The 26,152-nt window shown below is 46.5% G+C and overlaps 1 protein-coding gene across 2 annotated transcripts in view; it reads right to left on the bottom strand.

The window, feature by feature from the left end:
* Positions 1-1,225: 1,225 nt before the first annotated feature.
* Cradd (CASP2 and RIPK1 domain containing adaptor with death domain) overlaps positions 1,226-26,152 on the bottom strand; it is a 124,624-nt gene continuing 99,697 nt past the window's right edge. The window contains exons 1-2 of one of the 2 annotated variants that reach the window (XM_059245645.1): positions 24,947-25,204; positions 1,226-2,316 (exon numbers count right to left, since the gene is read on the bottom strand). In XM_059245645.1, coding sequence (XP_059101628.1) covers positions 2,015-2,316; positions 24,947-24,986 — 342 coding nt within the window. In that variant the 5' untranslated portion in view covers positions 24,987-25,204 and the 3' untranslated portion in view covers positions 1,226-2,014. Of the gene's footprint in view, positions 2,317-24,946; positions 25,205-26,152 lie in introns of those variants that run through there. The other variant, XM_059245646.1, reaches the window with a different exon arrangement.

The raw sequence follows: 26,152 nt of genomic DNA, 5'->3' as shown, positions 1-26,152 counted from the left end.
CCTCATTCCTCAATGCCCCTCACTACTGACAGCACAGAGGTGTCCCTGTGCACAACAGACTCGTTACAAAGGGCAGGAGGGATGCAGCTCGTCAGCCTAGCCCTGCTCACTCAGCCATAAGCAGGACTGACTCCTGAGAAGAACAGCCAAAGCAACGCACTATGAGGAATCCCAGAGGGAAATGGCAAAGTAGTAAGAACAAAGTTCAAAGTGATAAGCGGTATATTGAAGACTCTACTAAAGAATGATCTACCAGTGGGCACAGTCACGTGGCCCAAAGTGTGAGTTTTATAAAATAATGAAGTATTGACTGGACCACAGGGTGGAAAATTAGAGTGGGCATGGCCAGTACACAATGCTTTGGGGATTGTGTCTGCTGAATGAATGAACTGTGGAACAGCTGGTCTTTTTGAAAAAGAGAAAGAGGGTACCAGATGCCTGAAAGGACATCAACACGTCACCGCCAGCTTCCTGGGCACCTGCTCCATGCTCATCTCTACCTCTTCATCGGCTTGTCCTTAGGTGGAGGGAGATAAGCAGCAGACTTTCTTTTCCTTGAAAATTCCATAGAATTAAGAACTTGGCTCTCCAGTCACTGTGACGGATAAAGGATAATGTCTCCCTGTTCTCTATAATGTGGTTCCCACCTCTTCCCCTCTACATGTAGCTTAAGCCGGGCTTGAATTCACTGTGTAGACGAGGATGACGTTGAACTTCTGATCCCCCTGCCTCCACTTTCTGGAGTGCTGAGATCATGGGTTTGCCCCACCACACCGCATTTATGAGGTACTGGGATGGAATTCAGGGTGCTGAGCAGCTGGGTGAGCACTCTACTAACCGAGCTACATCCACCGCCCCTAGGAGAGCATCTTTGAAAGCATGCTGTCTGCCTCTAATCCACTCATGCAGAGGCAAGCCATGTTCCAGCTTAGTTAGCCCACACAGGTCCTGCCATCTCTAAAGAAGGGGCGTACCACTCTGGCATCCATACCTCCCAGTGTTGCTGAGAGGCCCAGATGAGAACACACACGTGAACGAGCCCTGAAAAGGAGCATTTTTGGAGACCCTGCGTGGTAAATTTCTGTTTATTTGCTTCAAGATAGGGTCTTGCTAACAGCTAAAGCTGACCTGGAACGTTATGTAGTGATAGCCCAGGCTGGACCTTGAAGTGATCATCCTGCTTCAGCTACTTAAGAGCTGGGCTTACAAACACACCTGTCTGGCTAACACTGTGTTCTCAATGAAAGGCTGGACAACCCATGACCCGCCTCGGGAACACAACATCTTCAGCCATTCGGGCATCAAGGGAGACATGAGGCCCCTTTGTCTCAGACCCAATTACCTTTAATAAACGGACAGAGATTTCTTATGCAATCGTTAAGGTGAAGGGCTGCGGTTCTCTTCCTGGCTTCTGCAGGGAGCTTGGGTGTCTCATGCTTAATCCATACATCCTGTCTGAGCTACTTATCCCCCACTACTTCACAGCTGCTATCAAACTGATTCCACTCCCACGATTTTACACCCTCAATCCATGCAAGAGAAGCACGGGCAGAGTAGACTTTCTCACGAATGAGGCGCATTCTACAACACAATTCACTTTTTATTATCATCATCATTATGAAGGGCTAAGTCCACAGTCCAGTTTCCAGGCAACGGAAGAGTAGATGCTTTGTATGCAGGACACCTGCATGCAATGTGGTCGCATGGTTTTTTTTTTTTTTTTTTTTTTTTTTGGTTTGTTTTCTTCTGGACCTCTGTTAAAAGGGCAACCATGGAGTTCAAAACTGCAGTTACAACATTGCAATCTTCAAGCAATTAAAGCCGTTGGATTATTGAGCCAGTCGAATCCAGGTGTTCCCCTTCCAGCTGAGGCTCACTGAAAAGAAAAGAAAAAAAAAAACAAAACAAAACAAAACACCCAGAACAAAGCCACTTGCCCAGTGAAAGTCCGGTTCAGCCTGTGTGACTTGGGGACCCACACCCCAGCAAGTGGTGGTGGGGGGGGGGGGTAGGATCACTCCAGCATGTGCTGGAGCAGCGAGGGATCTGCCTCCACGGCCTGGAGGCTCTTGTGCAAGCTCAGGAAGGTGGCCTGTTTCCCGTAGCGCTGGCGCCAGCGGACGAACGCCTCCACCACCTGGGACTGCACGTTGTGGGGATGGTTGGCCTTGCAGCGGTAGATGTCGGTCTGGGACAGCCCCAGAGACAGCACCATGGGCTCCCACTCGGGGCCAAGCTTCTGGGCCAGCTGGTTAATCTGCCGGTCTGATGGGGAGCTGTTGAGGACGTGTGAAGGGATTCCAGCCATCCAGTCCCCTGAGGAGGAAAGGACAGGAAGGTGAATGAGACAAGCAAGCACCTCAGACGGGAAGACGTGAGAGAGGGGGGCGGGGGGAGCAGATAAGCAACTACTCCCGGTCTTCTTGTACTGCTTGGAACAGTGGGTTGAACAATGCCATTCAGCCTCTCTGGAAGTGTTCACTGCAGAAGATCTGAGAAAAGCTGCAGAGCAGAGAAACCCATGGATGGTCACTTATTTCCTCCTCCTTGTGTATACAGACAAACTCGGATCATGCCCATGGACACACAGTTTTGTCTCATGCTTTTTTTTTTTATTCCCATTCCTTGTCAGAAGCCACATCAGGAGTTCTGGCTGAAGGTCACTTCCCTTGGTACCAGCCTGAGGGCCAGAGGTGTGCTGCTCCAAGCTATGAGTGCTACTCCCCTTGAAGGAGGGGTTCCAGCTTGGGGAGGGGGGAGGTCAAGGCCAATAGTTCTTCCTTTCTGTACCAAGAGAAAAGAAGCAGGAATCCAGAGTGTCCTCCCCGTGATAAACAAGCCATAGAGGCAAGAGTTGATGGGAGAGGAGAGCAGAGACCATTTGGGTGGACTCACCGTCCCAGTCAAGTCCACTAGAGGACCACAGAGTAGGTGCTTCGAAGAGCCTGACCTTGCACTTCCTAAACAGGACTCCAATCCACCTGAGTCTGCCTCCTAAGAAGTGTGACAGCAAGTGGTGTAAATGTGCAAAGCACAACCACAGACGTTCCACGGGCTCTACAGAAGGGGCGTGTAAGCTGGTGTGAGCCACGGAGCAGAGAGGCTAAAGCTGACCCCCCCCCCCCCCCGAACAGGAGAAAGCTGGGCAAAGTGGGTGCCAACCCCTCCTAAGGGCGCCGCATGTGCCAAGGTGGAGGTCACGAGGGAGCGGATGGCAGCCAAGGGCAGAGTCTGAGAGGGACTCATCCAAGATGGCGGCACTGGCTGCAGATTGGGGTTCAGACATCTGTGCCATGGCAACTGTAGGACACTTGCTGGCCAGTTCCATCACGTCTTAGTGGACGTCACAGTCACCAGCCTCTGCTTCATTTCCCAGCTCAACAAAAAGGCAAACGATCCTGCTAGGAGAGCAGTGGGTCCCACAGCCCTTGTCTCTGACTCCCGGACGGTCAACTGTCAAAACTGTCAGGGCTGAGTTACGAAGACCCTTTCAGAATTTGTCAGCTCGGCAATTAAAAATGGACTATGAGCCGGGTGGTGGTGGCGCACGCCTTTAATCCCAGCACTCGGGAGGCAGAGGCTGGCGGATCTCTGTGAGTTCGAGGCCAGCCTCGGAATTCCAGGAAAGGCGCAAAGCTACACAGAGAAACCCTGTCTCGAAAAACCAAAAAAAAAAAAAAAAAAAAAAATGGACTATGAGGCAATTTGAACAATGAAGATGACACTGATGTTCAATAAATCAACGACAATGATTTTGTGGATTTTATAAAAATATGGGCTCATTAAAAAAATTCAAAACCCACGAAAAGTATGAAGGAGAAATCAAGTCATCCACTGTCCCACGTGGACCCTTCCTTACATACAGTGCCGTGCCAGGAGGATGGCTAGATCTCAGGGACATTCAAAGGAGCAGCAGAGAAGCTTTCCTCTACCACCTGCTTTTGTTTGAAGATAGCAGGGGGAAAAACAAGCAGAAGTCGACCTAAATGTCCTTACAACCCACAGTTAAATCCTTAACACAATACCAAGGAAAAAAGATTAAAAAAACACTTCGTTTTTTACTGAAACCTCACTGCAATAAACTAAACCCATACTGTGTCCCTCCCTCCTGCCCCCTTCTGCCCCCTCCCCTCCTCCTCCCCCCTCCTCCTCCCTCTAGCTCACACTGTTTGATCTTTGTGGCATCAGTCACTACTGTCAGGTGTAATATTTTCCTGTTTCTGAAGTGACTCTGCATCCCATGCCCACCCTAAGGGAAGGGCAACAGGACAATGCCTCCAGTGCCCAACAGTGCCTCTGCTATTGTGTGTTGTGACTGGTTTTTCGACTGTGACTCTTCTGTTCCTGTGTCTGTCGTTTTGATCTGTGACAACTGGTCAGTTTCAACACAAGGTGATTTCTTACAAGAGATGTTCATAGTCACTGTGGTCTTGGAGAACTCTGAGGTCAAGTCTGCCTGCTGCCTCATTAGAACAATGTCTTCATCTTTAGAGAACCAATGATACATTATTTCATGCTATTTAACATCCTACCTTTGAACTATAAACACACCTTTATGTTACATAAATAATTTTATTCCCCTTGCATATTTACAAGTTTACAGACCTCACTCCTATTTTGTGCTTGGGAATGTTGCTTTGGAGAATTCTGATAGCAACTTGGTTATCCAACGTTTTGTGTATGATATTCAAAAGAAATGAAATACTGAACACAGCCTCTCTGCAAAAGGACAAACCCTGTGTGGTTCCAGTCACAGGAAGTACCTAAGGTAGTCACATGACCACAGAGGCAGAAAGAAGAGTGGCATCTGGGGACGGGAGGGAGAGATGGGGTTGGTGTTTAGTGGGTGAGGAGTTTGCTATATGCAAGATGAAAGATGTCTAGAGACCTTTCCCTGCCTGACACTTTTCAAATTTTGTCCATTTGTTACTTCATCTGCTGCTGGTGATTTGGAGTCAAGGTTTATTTTGGGGTTTGACTGCTTTTCCCTTCAGTTGATTGGGTTTGGGTAGGGACCATCAGTGTCTAATGCTACACTCTGGCATCTTTCTATCTCCGGGCCAACTCAGAACGCAACAGATGCTGTGAGCCAATTGTCTGGCACTATGAACAGGCTGTGCTCCGATTCTTCTATATGTTCACGGTCACATGCCCTATAAATAGTGCCACATAATTGAGATGGCAGAAACCTGTGAACACAGGCCGGAGCAAAGATGATTGACATATACACACTACCTCCCCCAAGCAAATCCCACCTTCTACCCAGATACCTTCTCTCTCTCCTTCCTCTTTCCGCCTCCCTCTCCCACCCCACCCCTACACAGTGTGCACAGCTTTGATGCCATCTGACCTCTAGCAGGAAAAGTTTCTTCCCTAGGCTTTTAAGTTTGTGACTCCTGCGCAATCTGAAGTTACTAAAAAAAATGAGACTCCTAAGGTTTAGAGTCAACTCCTGAGGACAAAATGCATGAGATCAGGGGAAGGTATACATTCATCCACTGTGACTAGCTGGCCACTGTGTAGTGTGCAGGATGGTCTTGGGTCACACTCACAACAGATGTTTTCTATGTCGGTGATCACATCTATTTTGATATAGTGGATAAATTATAAACGGCAATTTTTTTTTTTTTTGGTTTTTTCGAGACAGGGTTTCTCTGTGTAGCTTTGTGCCTTTCCTGGAACTCACTTGGTAGCCCAGGCTGGCCTCGAACTCACAGAGATCCACCTGGCTCTGCCTCCCGAGTGCTGGGATTAAAGGCGTGCGCCACCACCGCCCGGCATAAACAGCATTTTGAACCCCAGATTTCAAAGATTAATGTAGGTCCATTTAAATTTTGAATTAAAAAATTTCAAAGGGAAGTAAATTTTGAAAGCAAATACAGAATGATGACATGGAAACAGAACAGACAAGGTCAATTAAAAATACGAAGTAAACATAAGGAAGAAGGTCCAGTGAGTAGTTCAGGAGACACACACACACACACACACACACACACACACACACACACACAGAGCAAAACTGCACCAGTGAGACCCAGAGACCAGGGCTGGACGCCCAGGTCTGTGCACAAGAGCACCCCGCACTCCAGCCATGTGCTGCGTCAGGCCTTCCACAGCACCTCAAAGGCCCTGCCGGCTTCACCCTGTGTCTTCCTAATTGCTAGGAACAGACCTCACCTCACCATAACACACAAGGTCCTCTGTCCGGGAATGATGAGATTAGCCGTGGTTATGAACCACCAGACCGTGCTGAAGAATGGCTGTTCTAGTATTTAAGACTCTAGATGAGAATCCAACTGTTTACATGGATAAGTGGTCTGCCTTTATACAGATCCTAAATCTTTCCTGTAGTTTTAAAATCTTTCTCTCATCTCTCTCTCTGTCTCTCTTGTCTCTCTGTCTCTGTCTCTCTGTCTGTCTCTGTCTCTCTCTCTCCTCCTCCTCTCTTTCTGAGATCCAGTTTCTCTGTGTAGTCCTGGCTGTCCTGGAACTCACTCTGTAGACCAGGCTGGTTTTGAACACCGGTTTTAAAATTTCATTTTCGGTGAAGCTAAAACTCACCTATTTCACGATGAGCACCATACACATGCAAACCCACCTACCATCACACAGTCAAGGATGAGGCAGCCCCTTCCCATACTGCTCTCTTCCTTATCCCTCAGCCCTTCATCCCCCCATCTCTGTGGTCTCCTGAGTGTACACAAACTGTGTCTTCCTTCTGCAGGCCTCTCTTCTCTCACTCACACCTAGTAGAGGCTGTCCCAGACTCCAAGCTAAAGCCTCTTTGTAAGTCCTGCTGGCATAGAACCACACATCCCTTCCTGTGTTTTATATGCGGTGCCCCTTACACACAGAGATCATGTCTTCCACTTCTACGCCCACCCCTACCTTTAGCCCCTAACCGGGAGCAAGAGAGAGTCTGATGGGCTGGGTGTGGTAGTACATGCCTATAATCCCAGCACCTGGAAGGCAGAGGCCGGGGACTCAGGAGTTCAAAGTCATCTTTGGCTACACACTTTTTTATGGCCAGCCTGGGCTACATGATACCCTACAAGAAAATACACACGCACACGCACACTGGAGAGTCTAACAATATACCAGTCACCCAAACTCACTGTGGCTATGAGCCGTTGCTACTGGTTTAAAATAATACGTTATGAAAAAGTGGAACTCATTCCAGGTTTACAATAATTTTCAGCATCTGACTCTTAAGTATTTCAACACATCAATGGACTAAAGAGAAAAGCCATTATCTCAATAATGTGAAGATACCCGTCTTATAATTTTAAAGACTGTTTCCTACCTATAATTTTAAAGGTGCTAAAACACAGAATTAAAAAAAAATAACAATGGAAACCACAATGATAAATCATTTTATGTGCAGAGAAACCCAGCACTGCAGGTTTGTGTAGACAGCAAGCTGGCAGTGCTGGGGAAACCGGGTGTACTTTGGAATACTGTTTCAGCTCGAAATATCAAGAAGAATTCTAAAACCCATCCGCAGGGTGATGTACAAAGCTGTCTGTAGGTTAAGTTTCATTATTGGTGCCAGTAAATACACATACATCTTGTAACTCAGCCATCCCGTTTAGAGGATACACATATAATATTATATATAAAATGCATATATATATATATGTGGGTACCCCATATGTATTCTCAAACATATTCACCAGGGTCATGCACATAGTTATAAATCACGTGGGCAATGTGGTTGGATGCAGGAGGTGGAAGCGATCTAACAGCTCACCACTGGGATGGTGATTAAGAGGAAGTACACACAGGCACACCAGCAAGGATGGTAAACACGGTATAACACCGAAGAAAGATCCAGAAGGGAGGCCAATTAAAAATAATCTCCATACGCCACTGACAAAACCGCACAAACAAATAGAAGAACACGTATCAGACAACATAGTTATCTGTGGCGGGGAGGGGGAGGGGACGGAAATGAGGAGAGATGGAGGACAAGGAAGCTTCTCGGGTCCCTGAATGGAATACGGGACAGCATACAGAAGTGGGTGGGTGTGGAGGACAGGACAGGCTTGGGTAGAGCAGGAAGAGAGGAAGGAAGAGAAGGGGAGAAGGAGGAAGGAGAAGGAAGGGAGAAAGGGGGAAGGGCAGACCAAGAAGACCCACACCACCAAGCAGTCTTCTATGCTACTCCTGGCGATGACCATGTGGGATGTTATTTGTGGTGGGCAGGCTGGGCTGGGGATGTTTGGCTGGCAAGGTAGCCTAGTGGTCATTTCTAAGGACCTGTGTGAACTCCCGTCCTTGAGTGTAAAGACTGCAGAAACATCCCTTTTGCCGAGGAACTGACTTCTGGAAGAGGAAAGAAAAGCACCTTGAAAAGCAAGCCAATTAGAAACCTTTATTCTGACAGACATTCACAAAAAAACGCCGTGTGTTCCTAGAGAGGCAGAGGAATCAGCTTTTTGATCTTCCTGAAGCCAATTTCCAGGACGCTGACATGACAGTCTACTCCAGAGATGAAGGCCATGCTAAAAAATACAAACACACCCTACTTACTGTGATGGGAAATTGGATTTGACTGTCAAGTCTGGAAAGGTCAACAAGAAGACAGTCAGCAATAATGGAGTTCTTGCCGAATTAACTGGGCAGGAGGTAGGGTGGACACCCTCTGGGCCTGGGATTAGCAACCCTGCACAGTCCTCAAAGCTGAGCCTGCCACCAGGTACCCAGGCAGCTTGGGCTAAGTCACGGAGCGTTTCTCAGACCGCTCATTTATCAAAGATAAATCAGATGGTACCCAAGGCTTCATTAGGTGTAACGCGGTACTGTCTCTCAGAAGTGATCCGCTTGTTTTCTGCAGACCTGCGATTTTTGAATTTCTCATTAAATCAACCACTGATCATTTAGCACTGCGTCCCTTTACATGTCTGTAATGTAGGAGCACACCTGCAGGCTGTTGAGAATGAATTTCAGCTAATTATTTCTGTTGGGTAAAGACCACACACCCTCTGAAGAAGAAGAAAAACAGAAGACTATTTGGTACGATCTTTTTTTTTTCAAAACCGTATACAACACTTTAGAAGTTCTTGGGAAGCCATTTCTTCCACAGCCTCGCAGGGATCTGCCTGACACAGCTCCTTCCTTGAACTCTGCCCTCAGACCACAGCTTTCCTAGAGCTGTCCCCTCAGTGGGACACATCTTCAGTCAAGCGTGACTTTTCATCAAGCCATACTCCCTGCACCGCTCTCAAATTCAATTCCCACTTACTTTGCGATTCCTTTGTCCACCTAGGACCTAACCTCTCATATGTGATGCTGCTGTTTTTCCCTCCCTGGCCCCGCTTAATGTCCCCGACATCGTCAACGCCTCACTAGCAGGGAGCTCTGTCCATTTGCCTACGGATGCACCCAGGTACCCAGAGCGATGCTTTGCATACAGCAGTCCCCTGCTTGCTGTTTCAGGATAAAGGAGTGAATACAAAGGATGCTATACCTCAGTTACAACACCCTCTTCTGTACAGACAAGGTGCTATTGAATGTCGTACATTCATGCACTTAGCAAAAAACAAGCAAGGAAGGAAGGAAGGAAGGAAGGAAGGAAGGAAGGAAGGAAGGAAGGAAGGAAGGTTGTGGAGTGCTCCAGAGAGGGAGAGAAGTGAAGAGCAACATTAGCTCTACCACAGAAACAACTAGAAAAATACAAAGCCCATGCAGAAAGTTCTTTACCCCCTCTTAGCTTTATAAGGAGAAATTGATAGCATTTATTACTTTGAAAAAAATTTTATTCAGAATTCTTTCTCAATGTCCTTTTTTTTCCCCCCCAGGATGTGCTGGCTGGTTTTATGTCAACTTGACACAAGCTAAAGTCATCTGAGAGGAGGGAACCTCAATTGAGAAAATGTCTCCATAAGGTTGGGCTGGAGGCAAGCCTGTAGGGCATTTTCTTAGTTAGTGATTGATGGGAGAGGACCCAGGCCATTGCAGGTGGTGTCACCCCTGGACTGGTGGTCCTGGGCTCTATAAGAAAGCAGGCTGAGCAAGCCATGAGGAGCAAGTCAGTAAGCAGCACCCCTGCATGGCCTCTGCATCAGCTCCGGCCTCCAGGCTCCTGGCCTGTCTGAGTTCCTCTTCTGACTTGCCTGATGATGAACAGTGATGTGGAAGTGTAAGCCAAATAACCCTTTTCTCTCCAACTTGCTTCTGGTCACAGCGTTTCATGGAGGCAATAGTAACTAACTAAGACACTGGGTAAGTTTGAAAAAGTTAAATATGATTTTTAAACTTTAAAAGTAGCATGTATCGTATAATTCTACTTTTCTAGACCATCTCTTGTAGTCTATAACTATATCTCCAATAGTCCGTAACTACATCTCCCACAGTTTGTAACTACAGTTCCTGTAGTCTGTAGCTGTCTCCTGTAGTCTGTAACAGCAGCTCCTGACTGTTCCTCTATTGAAAGCACCCCCTTTCTCTCCATCCACCCACCCACCCACCCACCCATCCATCCATCCATCCATCCATCCATCCATCCATCCATATTCATCCATCCATATTTTCATGCTTAAACAGATGTTCCCTTGATGATGATAATACTTTGTGAGTTTTTTTGGCTTGGATTCCTCTAAAGCACATGCAGAATTTTTATGGTAAAGTCCTAAGAAGCTGAATGAATGAGAAATAACAGCTGGTCTTCTAGCATTCAGCCTTAAGACCACTGGGTGCTGAGAAGGATGAACACATTTTTATATTTCTCTAGAAAGAGAGTGAAATAGAGAAACTGGTCATGATCACTACACACTGCTCCAAGTAGCAACCAGGAAAATGCTGAGTCTGGCATCTGTGCTTGGACATTTGGCAAGAGTTATAGACACTTCAGGCCAGGCAGGCAGATTGAACTGGATAGGCAAAGGACATGCATTTCTTGGTTTTGTTTTGTTTTGTTTTGTTTTGTTTTGTTTGTTTTTGCCAAATTAAAATAAAAAAGCTCTTCCTCTGAATATGTGGAGCTGCTTCCAGGATTAGCAGAGATGCTCTTTGGGGTAATGAACTGGTTTTTCCTTTTTATAAAAACATGGACGTTATAATACAGAAGCAAAAATCTAAAAATTGTAAAAGGAAAAAGAATGACTTTTAATCAGAGCCATCTTTCCACTAGGCACAACCGGACGGCCCTGAGGACTCACAGTACTTTCGCAAGAACGAGAAAAAATAAGTTTTTAAACTTCCATAATTAGAGGAGAAAATGAACATTAGGCGAGTGAAAATATTTGAATACATACACCACTACAATCACCTTTATACTTACTATCATGAGCTTATTTTTATATTACTTTAGGGAAGAGGGGCTTGTAAAGATAAAAATGCCTACAGCCCCAGAGACCAGTGTGAACCTGCCTCCTCTAATGTTTTAAGTCACAGACCCAGGGGCAGAACTGCATGGTTTGTAGAGACACGTTCTTCAAAACTACATCTGAAACTTCAAGACAGAGTGTCGTTGCTGAGAGACTAAGATCCAGAGTGCCTGCCATTTCCCTAGAATGCAGAGGTGACCAACAGACATTTTAAATGCCCGTGTCCACATTGCTGGCTTGTCTGAAGGCAATGGTTGCCTCAACTGTTCAATAATGTCCAGATGGCTCCTTCCCAGAAGATCTGCAGAAGACATTTTTTTAAAAAGCTACCGTATGTGGAAACACCATCTGGACACACAGATCTGAGTTGCTCCCTTTCTCAAAATAAAGAAGTTAGATTATTTCACATTAATGACTACTCTCCAAATTTTAAAAATTCCTTTGGCTTTATTTTAATCTTCCGAATGAAATATACAAACCTGTAGACTGATACCCAAGCTAAAGAGAATGAGCTGACCCCACAGCCCTGGATAAGATCTTTGATGCTGAGTTCTGGGCAATGATTAGAGAGTTGATTTAAGACCACAACCTCATTATAAACTACGAAGCAACTCCAGGGGACTGACATTTTCCCTATTGGTCTTCAGTCTCCTAAAGGAAGGACCATGAGGAATGCTGGGAACACCGTCAACCTCACGCATCAAAGCCCATTTCTTTGATGGAGCTCAGCTGTGGGTGACTCAAGACTGTAGTGGGTTGGGTATGAAGGCCAGGCAAACTGTCACTGCCTTTACCTGTGTGACAGAGCATCAATCCTAAAAGCAAAATGTCCAGGTCTCCTACCAGCAAACCCAAGAGGAAGAAAGCAGTCAGTACCCCGCCTCTTTTCTTCTTTCTGAGACAGGGTCTTATGTAACACAGGCCATCTTTCCTCTCAAGATCTCCCTGCCTCAGTCTCCTGGATCCTGGGTTACAGGCAGTGCTCCACCCCATCTTGAAGGGTAGGCTTGTTGTTTGTTTGTTTTGTTTTGTTTTTTTGAGACAGGATTTCTCTGTGTAGCTTTGGAGCCCTTCCTGGAACTCATTCTGTAGACCAGGCTGGCCTCGAACTCAGAGATCCGCCTGCCTCTGCCTCCTGAGTGGTGGGATTAAAGGCGTGCACCACCACTGCCTGGCTTGTTTGTTTGATTTTTAAACTAAACTCTTAAAATATATTTGTAGGAGCTGCTAACTACCAGATACTGTGCAGGACAGAGCTGTGAACAAGAGAGATGTGGCCCTGTTACCCTAGGCCTTTCAGCTAACTGCAGCATGTGCCCCCTGCCTCTGCCCAAGGTGACATGTGTCAGAGCACTTAGGGTTTGCTCACCTTCTCTCCAATAACGTGCGTTGTCACTGGTTTGGAAGCGGGCCGTTTGGCTAATGTGGGTGCCTGAGACTTTGTCCCCGTTCCTGATTCCAGACACAGGTGTTAATAGAACTGAGCTTGCTCTCAAGTGTTTGGTTTTTATTTTGTTTTTGTTTTAGGCCTGCACTGCCACCACTGGCCCTTTTCTATATTTTTAACCAAGAATGTATTTTGAAAGACACAGATGTATTAGAAGCATTTTTGTGGGAAACTGAAAGAAAAGTTTAACAGAACAAAGACACCACCTTCGCAATATGTTACCCCATTCTATTTTAACTGTGGTTCAGTAACTACAAAATTGATTTTGTATCCTGGGAATTGACAGCAGGCAGAGGTTTGTCTAGCACTGTTCTAGGGTAAGTGCATCCACCCATTGCCTTCAGGAAACAATGGGGGAAATCCCATAAGCCATCAATGCCAGTGTTGGCCTGGAGCAGCCACTCAGAGAGAACGCCACGCTGGGTTCTGGGCTCAGTGGTACAGTGTGTATGTAGCACGCACAAGCATTCCGTTCAACCCCCAAGCTCTATAACACAAAGTAACTTCAAAGGTCCATTCTGACCCAAGAAAGCACTGACATCAGCATCCATGGGCTGTGCTAGGGAGAGGGCCCTGGACTGTCTTCACTTCCTCTCTAGGATAACACGGATCAAGGGTGAAATAACATTGTCTTTTTTCTTGTAAACTTTGGCCTCAAAAACATCACTTTGCATATATGGGCTTTCAGGTAAACTTGGGAGCAACAGTGTGGAAAATGTTTCAAAAGTTAGGTTAGTCTCCAAGGCCAGGTGATACGAAAATGGGTTTCCTTACCATGGACACGTCTTCCTGAAAAACCCAACTGTTTCCAATCCAGAGCTCATCGGATCTTAAAGGGCAGAACCCGAATGAACTGATTTTAAAACATACAAGGAAATGTGAAGAATCACATAGCCAAAAATAATTAAAAAAAAAAAAAGTTGGACAAATTACCTAATTTCAAGTCTCTATATTAAAGCTATAGAATTAAGACTGTAGATATTATTAAAAGATAGACAATAATTAATGGAATAAGCTGAAGCCCAGAAACAGACCCACACAAATGTAGAAATGCAGTGGCGAAGGAATACTGTTTTCACAAATGATGCTGAATAACTGGCTGTGCAAATTCACACACACACACACACACACACACACACACACACACACACACACAGGTGAGAACTCCAACTCACTCTTCATGATGTCCACAACAAACTCAAATGGAAACCTGGAACTGCAACTTCTAAGAGAAAACCCAGACAAAAAAATTCCAGCAAACCCAGCTTGGATAGTGTGGTGGTTTGGGCAAGAAAGGCTCCCATAGTCTCACGTCTTTGAATACTTGGTCCTAGTTGGTGGAAATGTTTGGGAAGGATTAGGAGGCGTGGCCTTGTTGGAGGTGTGGCCTTGTTGGAGAAGGTGTGTCACTGGGGATGGGTTTTGAGATTTCAAAAGCCCACGCCATTCCTCCATTCCTAGTTAGAGCTCTCCCTCCTTCTCCCTCCCTCTCCCTCCCTCTCCCTCCCTCCCTCCCCCACACCTCTCTGACTCAGGCTTGTGGACCAGGATGGCAGCAAGCAGACAAGCATGGCCTTGGGGCAGTAACTGAGAGCTACCTCCTGGTCCACAGAAAGGATGTCAAAGCACTATCCATAGATGCAATCGATAAACTAAACCTCAGTCTGAATTTCAAATCCTGCACTTTGAAGAATTCTGTGCTTTGAAAGATAAGACCCAGCAGGAGCTGGAGATGGAGCTCAGCTTCAGGAAGCTGGCCAGCGCTCAGGGTCTGGGCCTGTCCCAAGCACCAGAGAAACAAAAGGACAACACCAGGCAAGCCACTGACTGGGAGAAACTACTTGCAAATCATCTCTTTCCGTACACACATCTCACAAACAACTTAGGCACAACATGTACTAACAATTCTCGGAGCTTAACAGAAAGACAACCCCATTCGTATGTTGGTCTACTTTGTTACTTTTTTAATTGAAACAGAATTACATCATTTTCCCCTTCCTTTTCCTCCCTCCAGTTTCTCAAGGTCACCCTCCCTTAAACTCCTCCCCCATCTCCCCACTCTCAAGGTGATAGCCTCTTTCTCTTTGATTCTGTCGGGTACCTACATGTGTGTGTGCGCGCGCATGCACAGATACATATGAATAGAATCTGTTGAGCCTGTGTTTGTTATTTGTGTGTATACGGTTTCAGAGCTGACCATTCTTGCATCGGACAACCAGTAAGAGGGCTCATCCCTGGGAGAGGCTACCTCTCCTCTCCCAGCGGTCATTAGCTGCCTGCAGTTCTTTGTCTAGGGGTGGGATCCTGTGCCATTTCCGCTCCCCCACATTAGCACGTCTATTGATACTGCCATTGATCCAGTCTTGTTTAGGCAGCTGTTTCTAGGAAAGCCTGCTTCACAGCGATCTCCTGGCATTCTGGCTCTTAGACTCTCCCCACCCCTCTTCCTTGGCATTCCCTGAGGCACAGATGATGCAGGAGCTATGATATAGATGTATCTGCTGGGGCTGAGCTCGCAGGAGCTATGATATAGATGTATCTGCTGGGGCTGAGCTCCCTGCGACCTGCTGATCCCTATATTGTGTCCATTTGTGGTTTTCTGTGGTGGCCTCCATCTGCTGTAAAGAGAAGCTTCTCTGATGAGGAATGGTAGATTTATCGGTGGGTATAAGGATAAGATTTAGAATATAGTGAGGAAGTGAGCTGGTTTAGCAGAGCGGTCATAGCAGTAGATTCCTTTCTAAGATCCATGACCTCACTAGCCCCGAGAATTTGGGTAGGTTTCCAATACCAGCCATGATTTCCCTCCTGCTGAGTGGGCCTTAAGTCCAATTAGACACTTGTTGGTTGCCACTGGCATGTGAGTACCACTCTTGCACCTTTATGCATAGCTCGCCATCCTGGTCATTGGAATAATCCAAAGGTGTTGGAGCTCAGTGGAACTGTTCAATTGTTCCCCTTCTGTGGCAGCTTGTATAATATTTTCTCGACCCATGAAAGATTGACTGAAAGAAAGAGGTTTTCAGGTTAGATCCAGCTTGAGTCATATGTCCTAAGTATATGGTGTAAAACACCCCATTTTAATAATGGACAAAAGTTTAGACCAGATACTTCAGTGAAGATGATTCAGGGTGGAAAATAGATATACAAAAAGGGACTGTGCATCAGTCACTAGGGAAATGCAAATTAAAACCACAGTTGAATATCATTCAACTCAGATGAATATGGCTGCCAGGCAAAGAGGGGAAAATACTGCAAGATGCTGTTTACATGCGGGTCCAATATGGTCACATCCACAGAGGTTAAGTCATATTTGCCTGGAGCAGGGGATGGGAAATGGAATGCCTTTGTCAGATACAGTCTCAGCTATATAAGATGAATAGGTCCCTCACACCTGTCATACTGCACTGTGTCTAGTTAATGATAACATATTGTGTTGTTTCATGTTGTGGTCACAGTACAATGGAAAAAAGGGTTGAAATTAAGGAGAACTCTATACAATGTTGGCAGGGTCATGGAGCAACTGAACTCTTACCTGCTGCCAGGAGATCATCAAATGGGAAAGTTACTCTGAAAACAGCCTGGCAGTTTTTTTTTTTTTTAAACAAGTTAAATATATACCAAGCCTTTGTTCTTCCAACTGCACTTCTAGGTGTTTACCACAGAGAAAGGTAACCTCTGTTCACACAATGACATGCACACAGGGGCTCTCAGCAGCTTCCTTCATAATAGTTGCAGCATGATTTACAATTCTCTCAACATGTCAAGGAGTAAACAATGTATGGTATATCTGTACAGTGGAATACTGCTGTCTAATAAAATGAATGAAATACTATACAAACGTCAACCTGAATGAGTCTAAAAGTAATTATGCTAAGTGAAAGAAGCCAGAAAAGAGAGAAAGATGGGGGGGGGGGACTAAAGGACTCCATTTATGTGAACCTAGGAAATGAAACTCATGAATAATGACAGAAAGTAGATGTATGTTTTACTGGGCTTAGGGTGATGAGAAGGAATTACAAAGGACCATGAGAAAAGATTTCAAGATGACAGACGTATGCCATTACCCTGACTGTGGAGATGGTGTAAACATGCGTCAAAAACTTGTCAATCCCACTGTTGTTTTTGAGGCAGGGTCTCACACAGCCTCAGCTGGCCTCACACCTGCTTTGTAGCTGAGGTGGACCCTGAACTCTGGCTCCTTCTGTGCTGAATTCTAGGTATGGGCCACCATATCCCTCATAGCTTATCACACTTTACAGTTTATTTCATGCCAATTAGACTTCAAAGAAGCTGACTTTGTTCCCTTTAAAGCACTCGAACGTCACCATTTCCTTCTAGCCCCCAACCCCATATCACTGTTAGAGCTTCCTTCTCAAGACTCTCCCATGGTGCTTCATCCCGGCCCCATCACAATCTTATCACTGTTATTTTTGTAGATTGTGCCAGCCAAGCTTCCACCGCCCTTCTGTTTCTGATTTGGAAAAATGGGAGTTGGCCCTGGCTTAACCTCCATCCTGCCTGCCAGCCACACCTGATAGCGAGGGCTTGGAGGTCTGGGGAGCCTCTGGCCCGGCTCGCTGGCTGACAGAAGGAGCAACCACTTTGGAATCATTCTCTCCAGTGAATCTGATGTTGGGTCCTCGAAGCAGCTGGGGAAAGGCCGTGGGCCCTGCCTTACAGTCTCATCCCTTTCACTCACGGGGATCACTCACAATCAAGTACTATAGGATCTCCCCCCACACCCCTCCCCCGCATAGATCTAAAACATTCCACTTGAAAAGTATCTTCCAAAGCAGCAGAAACATACCCAGAGGCTTCTGGAAGCAGCGAGTATAGCTTTGAAAATGTCCAAAGTATTAAACATTTAGAACAACCATAAATCACAGTGAACTCTGATTCTAGACATCTCTCACAGGAACATTTCCAGAGGCTGCAGCGCTTTCAAATCATATCATGTGCTCTGGCTTCAGCCTTGGCCACTTTCCCTTAGAACAAAGGAGAGTCATGGCAGCTATTAAAGGCGGCTTGTTACATAATGCAGTTCATTGCGCGTACCCTTCCCAGTGGGATTTGACCCACGTTTCACAGTGGTCTACTTTATTTAGTATTGATAGTTTTATTCATTTCTTATTAAAGAGATCTTTCCACAAAACTGACTGTTGCCTCAGCCTTGGCTTAAGAAAGACGACGGTCTGAATTAACAATGTGAGTGACAGATGGGCCTCTGGTACAAAGAACATGGCTGAAATTCCTCATGGAGGCAGGTGTCCGCATGCTAGTAAGTTCTTCCAATTCTGCTGAAGACACTGTTGTCTTACTCAGGCGTCTTGCAGGCAGAACACAAAATCAAAGAGCTCTGTAACTATGTCAGGGTTAGGGTAGCTCTTGTCATGCTTGGAACAACCAAAACCATGAAGGAGGTGGATGGAGGAAGCAGAGGGAACATGTAACTGATACATCTCCCCCTCTGGGGTCCGGGTCCCTGGCATCCTGTGTTAAAGGGTCTGTCTGGTACTGCGGCTTTTTCTACTACCAGGAAGGGGTTGAGAAAGAGCCATGTGAAACAGGTCCTCACAACCCAGTTCGTCACTCCTTATCCTAGGCTAGCCAGCCCCACAGCTTCCTCCTAGCTGCTGTGTAGATAAGGGAAGGAAACAAAATGAAGTCATTTCCTTCATGACAGCGTGACTGATACAGCAACTGCTGTGCTCCAAGCTTAGGGACAGTTCCTAGTACAGTCCCTTCTGGTTCCCGAGAGCTCCCATACAAGTGTGTTCTCTGTTCGTATCACTTTAAAACAAGGATTAGGGGAGACGAATACTTGCGCTCTCAGAACCACTGCCACAAGACAGGTATCATCAACTTCTCAAAAAGGAGCTGTTAGTATTAGGAGACATTGAATGACATGCCCCAAATACTAACTAGGAAGTGCCCGAGACTGATTTAAATCCAGCTCTGGCTGGCTGAAGGTCTGGGTTCTTCCAGACAGTCTGCTAAGATGCTGATAAGATATATGGATGTCGTCCACAAATCTCAAGAGAAAAAAAAAAAAAAAAAGAATGACCAGGAAGTCATCTCAACTAGTTTGTGGGCAAACTCAAATGGTGAAGATACACACACACACTCCTATTGCATGGCTAATCTGAATCCTCTGGATAAGAATCCTATATCGCCTGAAGGGAGAAGATGATTCTTACATGCTTCAATAATCCATGCTACAGCTATAGAATCCTAGAGGGAAAAGCTCCTGTCACACAGTTTAGGGAGGAGATACACTCTAACAAACAAAACCGACAACAGAAACTTATTCGTCAGGATTGATTTAAGCCCTTTGTGAAAACGTGTCTGGTAATATCTGCTCAGAGAGACGATGTGAACAGTGATTGACTAAAAGATGAGTGGGTCCAAAGAGACACCTAGAATGCTCACTCATTTCTTTCCAACGTGCTTCATATGTTCAGTGGCATCTCCTACCTTCTACAGGTCAGTTGCATCCCCCGGGCTGTAGATGTGGACATAGCCAACGCCACCTCAGTTTTGGTAAATGAATATTCTATTTCCAGCATGAGAGCTTTTAGGAAGACCACTCACCGGGGGCTGCACTCAGCTATCACATCATCCAACTCATCCTTTGATGTTAACGCCACACAGATGGCCCCTGGCTCCTGAGTTTTCCACTTTATAATGCAGCAGAATGAAATCCATTCAGTAGAAAGTATAGTTCAGATTTAGAATTTTGGATCTTTTCCAGGTATTTGTGGCATGTTTCTCTCTTGAGATGTTGGGCAGTGGCAAAGCGCGCTGCAGCTCCTGGCCAGCTAGCTACCAGCCATGGTACCCTACCCCTGAGATACCCGATCCTCAACTGTGAGGATCATTACTACTAAGCACAGGTGCTCAATAGAGTAGGTATGTTGAAATGCATTTGCGACTTAGGATATTTTCAGGTCAGAGCAGCTTTACTACAACACAACCCCACTGCGAATTGAGCAGGATCAGTTCCACAGAAATCAATAATACAAACTCTGAAAAACAAAGCTTCAAAGTAATATTTTCTTTCTTCCTTTTTTTCCCCCCTTTTGAGGCAGGGTTTCTCTGTGTAGCCTCTCTGGCTGTCCTGGGACACACTCTGTAGACCAAACTGGCCTCGAACTCAGAGATTCCCCCTGCCTCTGCCTCCCGAGTGCTGGGGTTCAAGGCTGGGCCAAAGTAAACATTTTCAATTTCTTCCTTCAGCAGAAAAGTGCTAGAGGAGGAGGAGGAGGAGGAGGAGGAGGAGGAGGAGGAGGAGGAGGAAGAGGAAGAAATAACACAGGAAGTCCCTTGTCATATTCTTCCAGTTTCCTGGCAGCATCTCTCTGTGTGGCTGTCCCGAAGAGCACAGAAGCAGCGCTTATGGTTAGAAAACTGAAGTGTTATCAAACTTAGGAAATTATAGATATGGAGAACAAAGGCTCATCTACATATGCCCCGTCTGCTTTGGGTTTCATGTTTTGCACAGCCAGTTACTGGAGGCATTTGAGAGTGTGCTACAATGCTGACCGTGACGTGGGGCTGTGTCCCAACTGCAGCCTGCAGGTGAAGTGGGGGTGAGCAGGAGGGAGGTGAGTGGACGCTACCGTGGACTCCAAGGAGAGTGCCAGCAAACAGACATGCAGAGTATCACAAATACAACCCAAGCACGCCCTTGACTGGAGCCAGTGTTTTGGAACACGGTGAAAAACAACCTTCTACTCAGTGGGGAAGTGCCACCTCGTCCACGATTACATTAGCTTGGGTCACGGTGTCCTCCAGAGCTTGGCGGTTTCGCTGGGGCAGAGTTGCTCTCAAGCTGCTCTGACTGTGGACATTCTGGTGTTTGACAAGGGCCCACAGACGCCACTGCTGGCTTTTTCCAATGTGGCTCTTAGCGTCAGTCTCTGCCGAAAGCCCCTCCTCCCCCTGGTGCTCCAGATCACTCACTACTCCCTACCGCCCGCCCCACCTCTCTTAGTTCAATCATTATGGCCACCTCTGCATGAGCCACAGCCTAGCAAGGAAAGGGGCCTCACTCCTAAAAAGATAGGCAGAGCCCAGAGCAGCAATGGATTCATACACCAAATAAACAAAGCCTGAAGTGAAGAGGGATTAGTAGGAGCCAACATTCTTTGGCTGAAAGAACTCAGTGGCAGAGAATTCTTTAAAAAAGTAAGAAGCAAAACGTGCTTCCTATCTTCACCGATCCAACCAATTCAATACATTAGCAGAAGCAATTAAAAAGTTATTGTTGTCTGTCTGAGGGTAAGGAGTAGAAGCGGGCGGTGTGAGTTATTATCGCTCACTATTCGGGTACGCTTTTTAAAGGGGAAAAGAGATAAAAGTCCCTGGGATTCTAGAAACAAACAGCAACAGTGTGAGTCTATTCATGCACGAGTCCCTTTCGGAGCATAAATCACCAGGCTCATTAGTCCGCTGTTAGTAGGAGATGACATCCCCGCATCGTAAATCTGATCTCCATTTCTAAGCCATGACTCAGAAGTTTGAAAGAGAGTTTTATTCTACAGCTATGCCTGGTCCTGGACAACATATTTCTCTCCTTCTTTTCTCTCTCCTCTCCCTCCCTGCCCCATATGCACGCATGTATGTGTGCCTGTGTACCTGTGTGTGTGCATGTGTGTATGTGTGTATACACGTGTGTATATGCATGTGTGTGTGCATGTGTGTGTGTGCATGTGTGTATGTGTGTATACACGTGTGTATATGCATGTGTGTATGTGTGTGCGTGTGTGTGCCTGTGTGTATGTGTGTATACACGTGTGTATATGCATGTGTGTGTGTGCATGTGTGTGTGTGTGTATGTGTGTGTGTGTGTGTAAGCCACAGGACAACCTCATGTGTTCTTCCTCAGGTTCTGTCCACCTTGTTTTTGAGACAGGGTCTCTCACTAGCCTGGAACTTAGCAATCAGCTTAGGCGGGGTAGCCCGTGAACCCCAAATGTGTGCCTACCTGCACCTCTCCTGTGCAAGGACTGACTACCAACATACACCACCCTAATGCTTCAAGTGCCATTAAGCATCACAAGGCATTTCAGGATTCCAACGGTCAAGACAAAATAGAAACAGACCCAGAAGGTGAATGCATGCCATGTGCCCACCCACTGTTTCTCTGAGATCTTGTCCCATCACTACTTTCCCTTCATAAATGCCCTGCCTCTCTGCAGCTTACACAGACGCTTGCCAGGAGGACTGTCTAGAGTCAATCATGACAAGGGGTAGCCTCGTGTGGTGGTTGGAATGAGAACTATCCCACACAGGCACACGTATTTGAACAGTATTTGGCCCCAGCTGGAGATACTGTTTGGGGAGGTTATGGAACCTTTAGGAGGGAGAGTCTTGCTGCAGGAAGTGTGTCACTGGGGAGGGTTCTGAGGGTACATCCCACTTTTTTTCTCACTCTCTACTTCCTGTGTGTGTATAAGGATGTGATCAACCAGCTTCCTGTTTCTGCTGCCATACCATGCTATGCCCCCCCTGCCATGATGGACACCATCCCTCTGGAACTGCAATCCAAAATACATCTTCTTCCTAAAATTGCTTTTGGTCAGAGCGTTTTATCACAGCATCAGGAAATGAATTAACACATCTGTCTTTCAGCTTCATAGCAATGATTCAATGGGATGTAAGGAGGACTCAGGAGCTAGAAGCTTCTGGCGGTTGTTGAGGCTAATTTCCCCAAGGATGAATGTCATCTCCTTCACTAAAGGACCCCAGGAAGAAGTTTTTCATACAAGTTAAGGCTCTGAGGCACAGGTCACTCCGGCTCCTTTTGACTGGCCAAGGTCACTGCTCATTGAGGAAAATTTTACGTTTTCCTTTTTCTTTGCAACAACACTGTCCACAGTAATTATATCAAAGTGACAATATGGTATAGGGCACAGATGCCAACAATTCACCCTTCTGACACTGACTCATAGCTCTCTATATTCATGTGCAGGTCAACAGGAAGAGGGCAACCCAGCTTTCTCCCTGCCATTCCACAACAAAGGACGAGGCTGGGGCCAGATTCACCTTCCCCGTCATGTTCAATTCTCCCGTTTCTTCTTCTTGCTTATTCGGGCTATAGTTTCCTTCACATTTGGGCTCTAGTCTCCTACAAAGTAGGGGCATTCTTAGAATGCCATCTTCCCCTTCCAGATGCTCCAGCTTCCACGTGGCTACAAATACTGACAAGAATAACTGAGGGAACTTCAGCCAGCGGACACAGCAGGAAGACTATCAAACCAAGCTGCGTAGTATGTCCAATACAGAGATCAGAAGCCACGTGGTGGTTCATGAGCTAGTCCCATGATCTAGAGGCTGGTGTGACACCTTACAGACTCACCTTCTGTATCTGTAAAATGAAAGGATTAAACCAGTTCCAGACACTGCGAGTGCAAATCTCTCCAAGGGTGTGACAGAGACTATAAATAAGTATAAACACGGACCCACAGGTGCTGAGGAGACCCACGAGGACACGCCCCAGTTAGGGGTCAATGCTGTTCAGCAGGCGTTAACTGTAGCTCTGGAAAAGGCAGCCAAGGTCTCCATATCACATCTTTGAGAAGAAAGCCACAGATTTTAGGTAAAATCTCTCAGGGTTTTGTTTTGTTTGGTTTTTTTTTTTTTGTTTTGGTTTGGATTTTTGGTTTTTGGTGTTTTGTTTTGTTTCTGAGACAGGGTTTCACATAACCCAGGCTGGCTTTGAACTTCCTATGTACTAAAGCTGATCATGAATACTTTATCTTCCTGCCTCCATCTCCCAAGTGCCAAGATAACGGGCATGCACCCCCATCCTTGGCTAAAATCTCCTAATTTTACATAGTGTCAATGAATTTAAAAAAAAAAAGAAAGAAAGAAAGACATTTAAGAATGCTGTATAAGCCAAGCAAAATGTGTGTGTAGGCTGGCTGTGGCCCTAAGGGTTCAATCTGTGGCCTCGGCACTAGGCCAGGTCTCTAAGCTTTCTTTAAGAGCTTACATTCTGTGATCTGCCCCAGAGCATGTTTTTACAGCAAAATTGCTGCCCTGATTAATGTCTATTTGATAATGAAGCCAAAAATGACACAGAGCAGGACTACAGACGAGACGAAGCTGGGGTTTGCTTTGGAGCCCAAGGGCATAGGAAACCTTGAAAGACTGGGGATGCAGGCGAGGCCGGAACAACAGCGGTGTGGCCCAGTTTCTAGCTAGCAAAACGATTCTAACTATAGCCAGAAGAATGTGCTAGAAAGAGGGGCCTGTGCACGCGGCTGAGCAGAGCACAAGGAGGCCTATGCACAGACAGTGCAGGGTGCACTATGACCCGGGGTTGCCAAAACTCAGAAGGGGTAGAAGTAGTTTTCCTACTCCATGGTTCTTTGTGGGTTTTCTGGCCTTGAGACAGGCAGGGGTAGAACCAGAGGGATAGTTAGAAAGTCAGTGGAGGGGGAAAAATGACCAAGGCCCTTGACCCAAGATAGAGGCAGGGGCTATGGAGAAAAGTAGATGGACTGTGAGGATACAGAAAGGGAGTGAATGGTTAAGTATGAGGCAAGACAAGAGGTGTCATCCAAGATAGTAAACTGCCAAGTTCTAGCGTGAGTGACTGGGTGACTGCGACTGTCACTGCTGGAATCGAAATGGAGAAGCCAGGGAGATGGCTCAGCAGGTAAAGACGCCACGTGAGCAAGTTAGATGATCTGAGTTCAATCCCTCCCGTGGTGGAAGGAGAGAGTCCCCCCAGAGCTGTCCTCCGACTTCCGCATGCTCAAGGTGACACCCCCCCTCACACACACATATCATATAATAATAACATAGAGAAAGCTGCATGCAGGAGGGGTCAGTAGAAGCGAGATTGAGAGACATGTTTGGATAGTTAGGTAGGAGATGCCTGGGGGATGCGAAAGTCAAAATCCGGACCACGTGACTAGAAAGGCAGACCCCCACATGGGTCTGGGCTACAAAATAATTCATTCAATTCTATCATTTTCTTGGCTCCTTACTTCTCAAGGTACTCTTTGGGGGAAACTAATTACGGGAGAAGTTGAGCTGTATGTCGGGTGGGTTTTCCGGCACTGTTCCTCTCGGGTTACCTGGTGTAACCTTCCGATACACAGTGACGAACGCACCGCGCTCACCCCGCTAGGCAGTGTTCTGTCTGTCGCGTACTCACCTGCTTGTCCTGTTCTCAATTCTGTGGTGTGATGAGACATCAGGATGCCAGGCAAAGAGAACTGAGGAAGGGTCTACTTCGGCTCTCCATCCCAGATGATGATAACCCGTCCCTTAGTCACACTGGTAGAGGTGCTCATCACATCACAGTCACAGACAAGGGCCGGGGGACAGAGCTGTGCGTGCTTAGTGCTCAGCTAGCTAGCTTTCTCTGCTCTCACACAGTCTAGGGTCTGAAACGAGGTGAGTGGGCTTCCAACTAGCATCTCTCCACATTAATAAATGCAATGGAGATATCCCCCCCACCCCGTGCAGACATTCCCACAGGCTAACCTGATCAAGACAATTCCTCGTTGAGACTCTATCCCCACGTGATGTGAGGGTGTGCCAAGCTGGCAGTTACAAGCTAACCGTCACCGCTCAGTTCTCCTAACAGCCCTAAAGATGGACGCCACAACAGCTCTAAAGATGGACGCCACCTTATCTTCACTCTGCTTAGCAGGAAACTGAAGCACGGTGGTCAGGAACTCGCCAAGGTCACAACTGCCTGAAGTGAACTAAGCTGAAGTTGAACCCAGACAACCGGGCTTCTTGGTCAGGCTTTGAAACATCACACACTGCATTCTGCTGCCTCTCCGAGCATGTCAGGTGATGCCTGCAGCTCTGTTTGGTCTCCCTCTTCCATATTAAATATACCTGCTCCTCATTTGAACTGGTTTCTAGACTTCTCGTTAGGGCTTTCCTCACACGAACTGGTTTTTAGATGACGCCTCCCCCCATCCATTTTATTTTCCCTGATCTTGAACCACCGCCATTTGGTCTGTGTATATGAATGAGTCCTCTCTTCTGGATGAAGAACAGGAAGCGGACCCTGTGTTCAGTCCTTCCGAATCCTTTACGGGAATGCCAAGAGTGGCACACAGAGCGAGCCCTCTCACACAGACGGGGCAGGCCAAGTGGGAATAATAGGCCTGGCCACGTGGACACCATGAGTCAGCCGGGAACACGCTTTTTAATCTGTCACAACCCCAATTAAGGGAAAAGGCCTTATTTTGTAAAATACTGGCCTTGTGGTGGCCAGAAATGTCAACATAATGAATTGGCTAATTGTTCCTTCTCGTGGGAGATCTCTGCCAGCACCATCTCGAGATCACAGCATCGAATCTGGAAGGCACCTCACTTGGCTGTGCCCGGTGACCTGACTGAC

This window comes from Peromyscus eremicus, chromosome 18 (genome assembly GCF_949786415.1).
Source record: "Peromyscus eremicus chromosome 18, PerEre_H2_v1, whole genome shotgun sequence".
Classification (NCBI taxonomy): domain Eukaryota; kingdom Metazoa; phylum Chordata; class Mammalia; order Rodentia; family Cricetidae; genus Peromyscus; species Peromyscus eremicus.
This window is presented reverse-complemented; position numbering and strand designations above follow the sequence as displayed.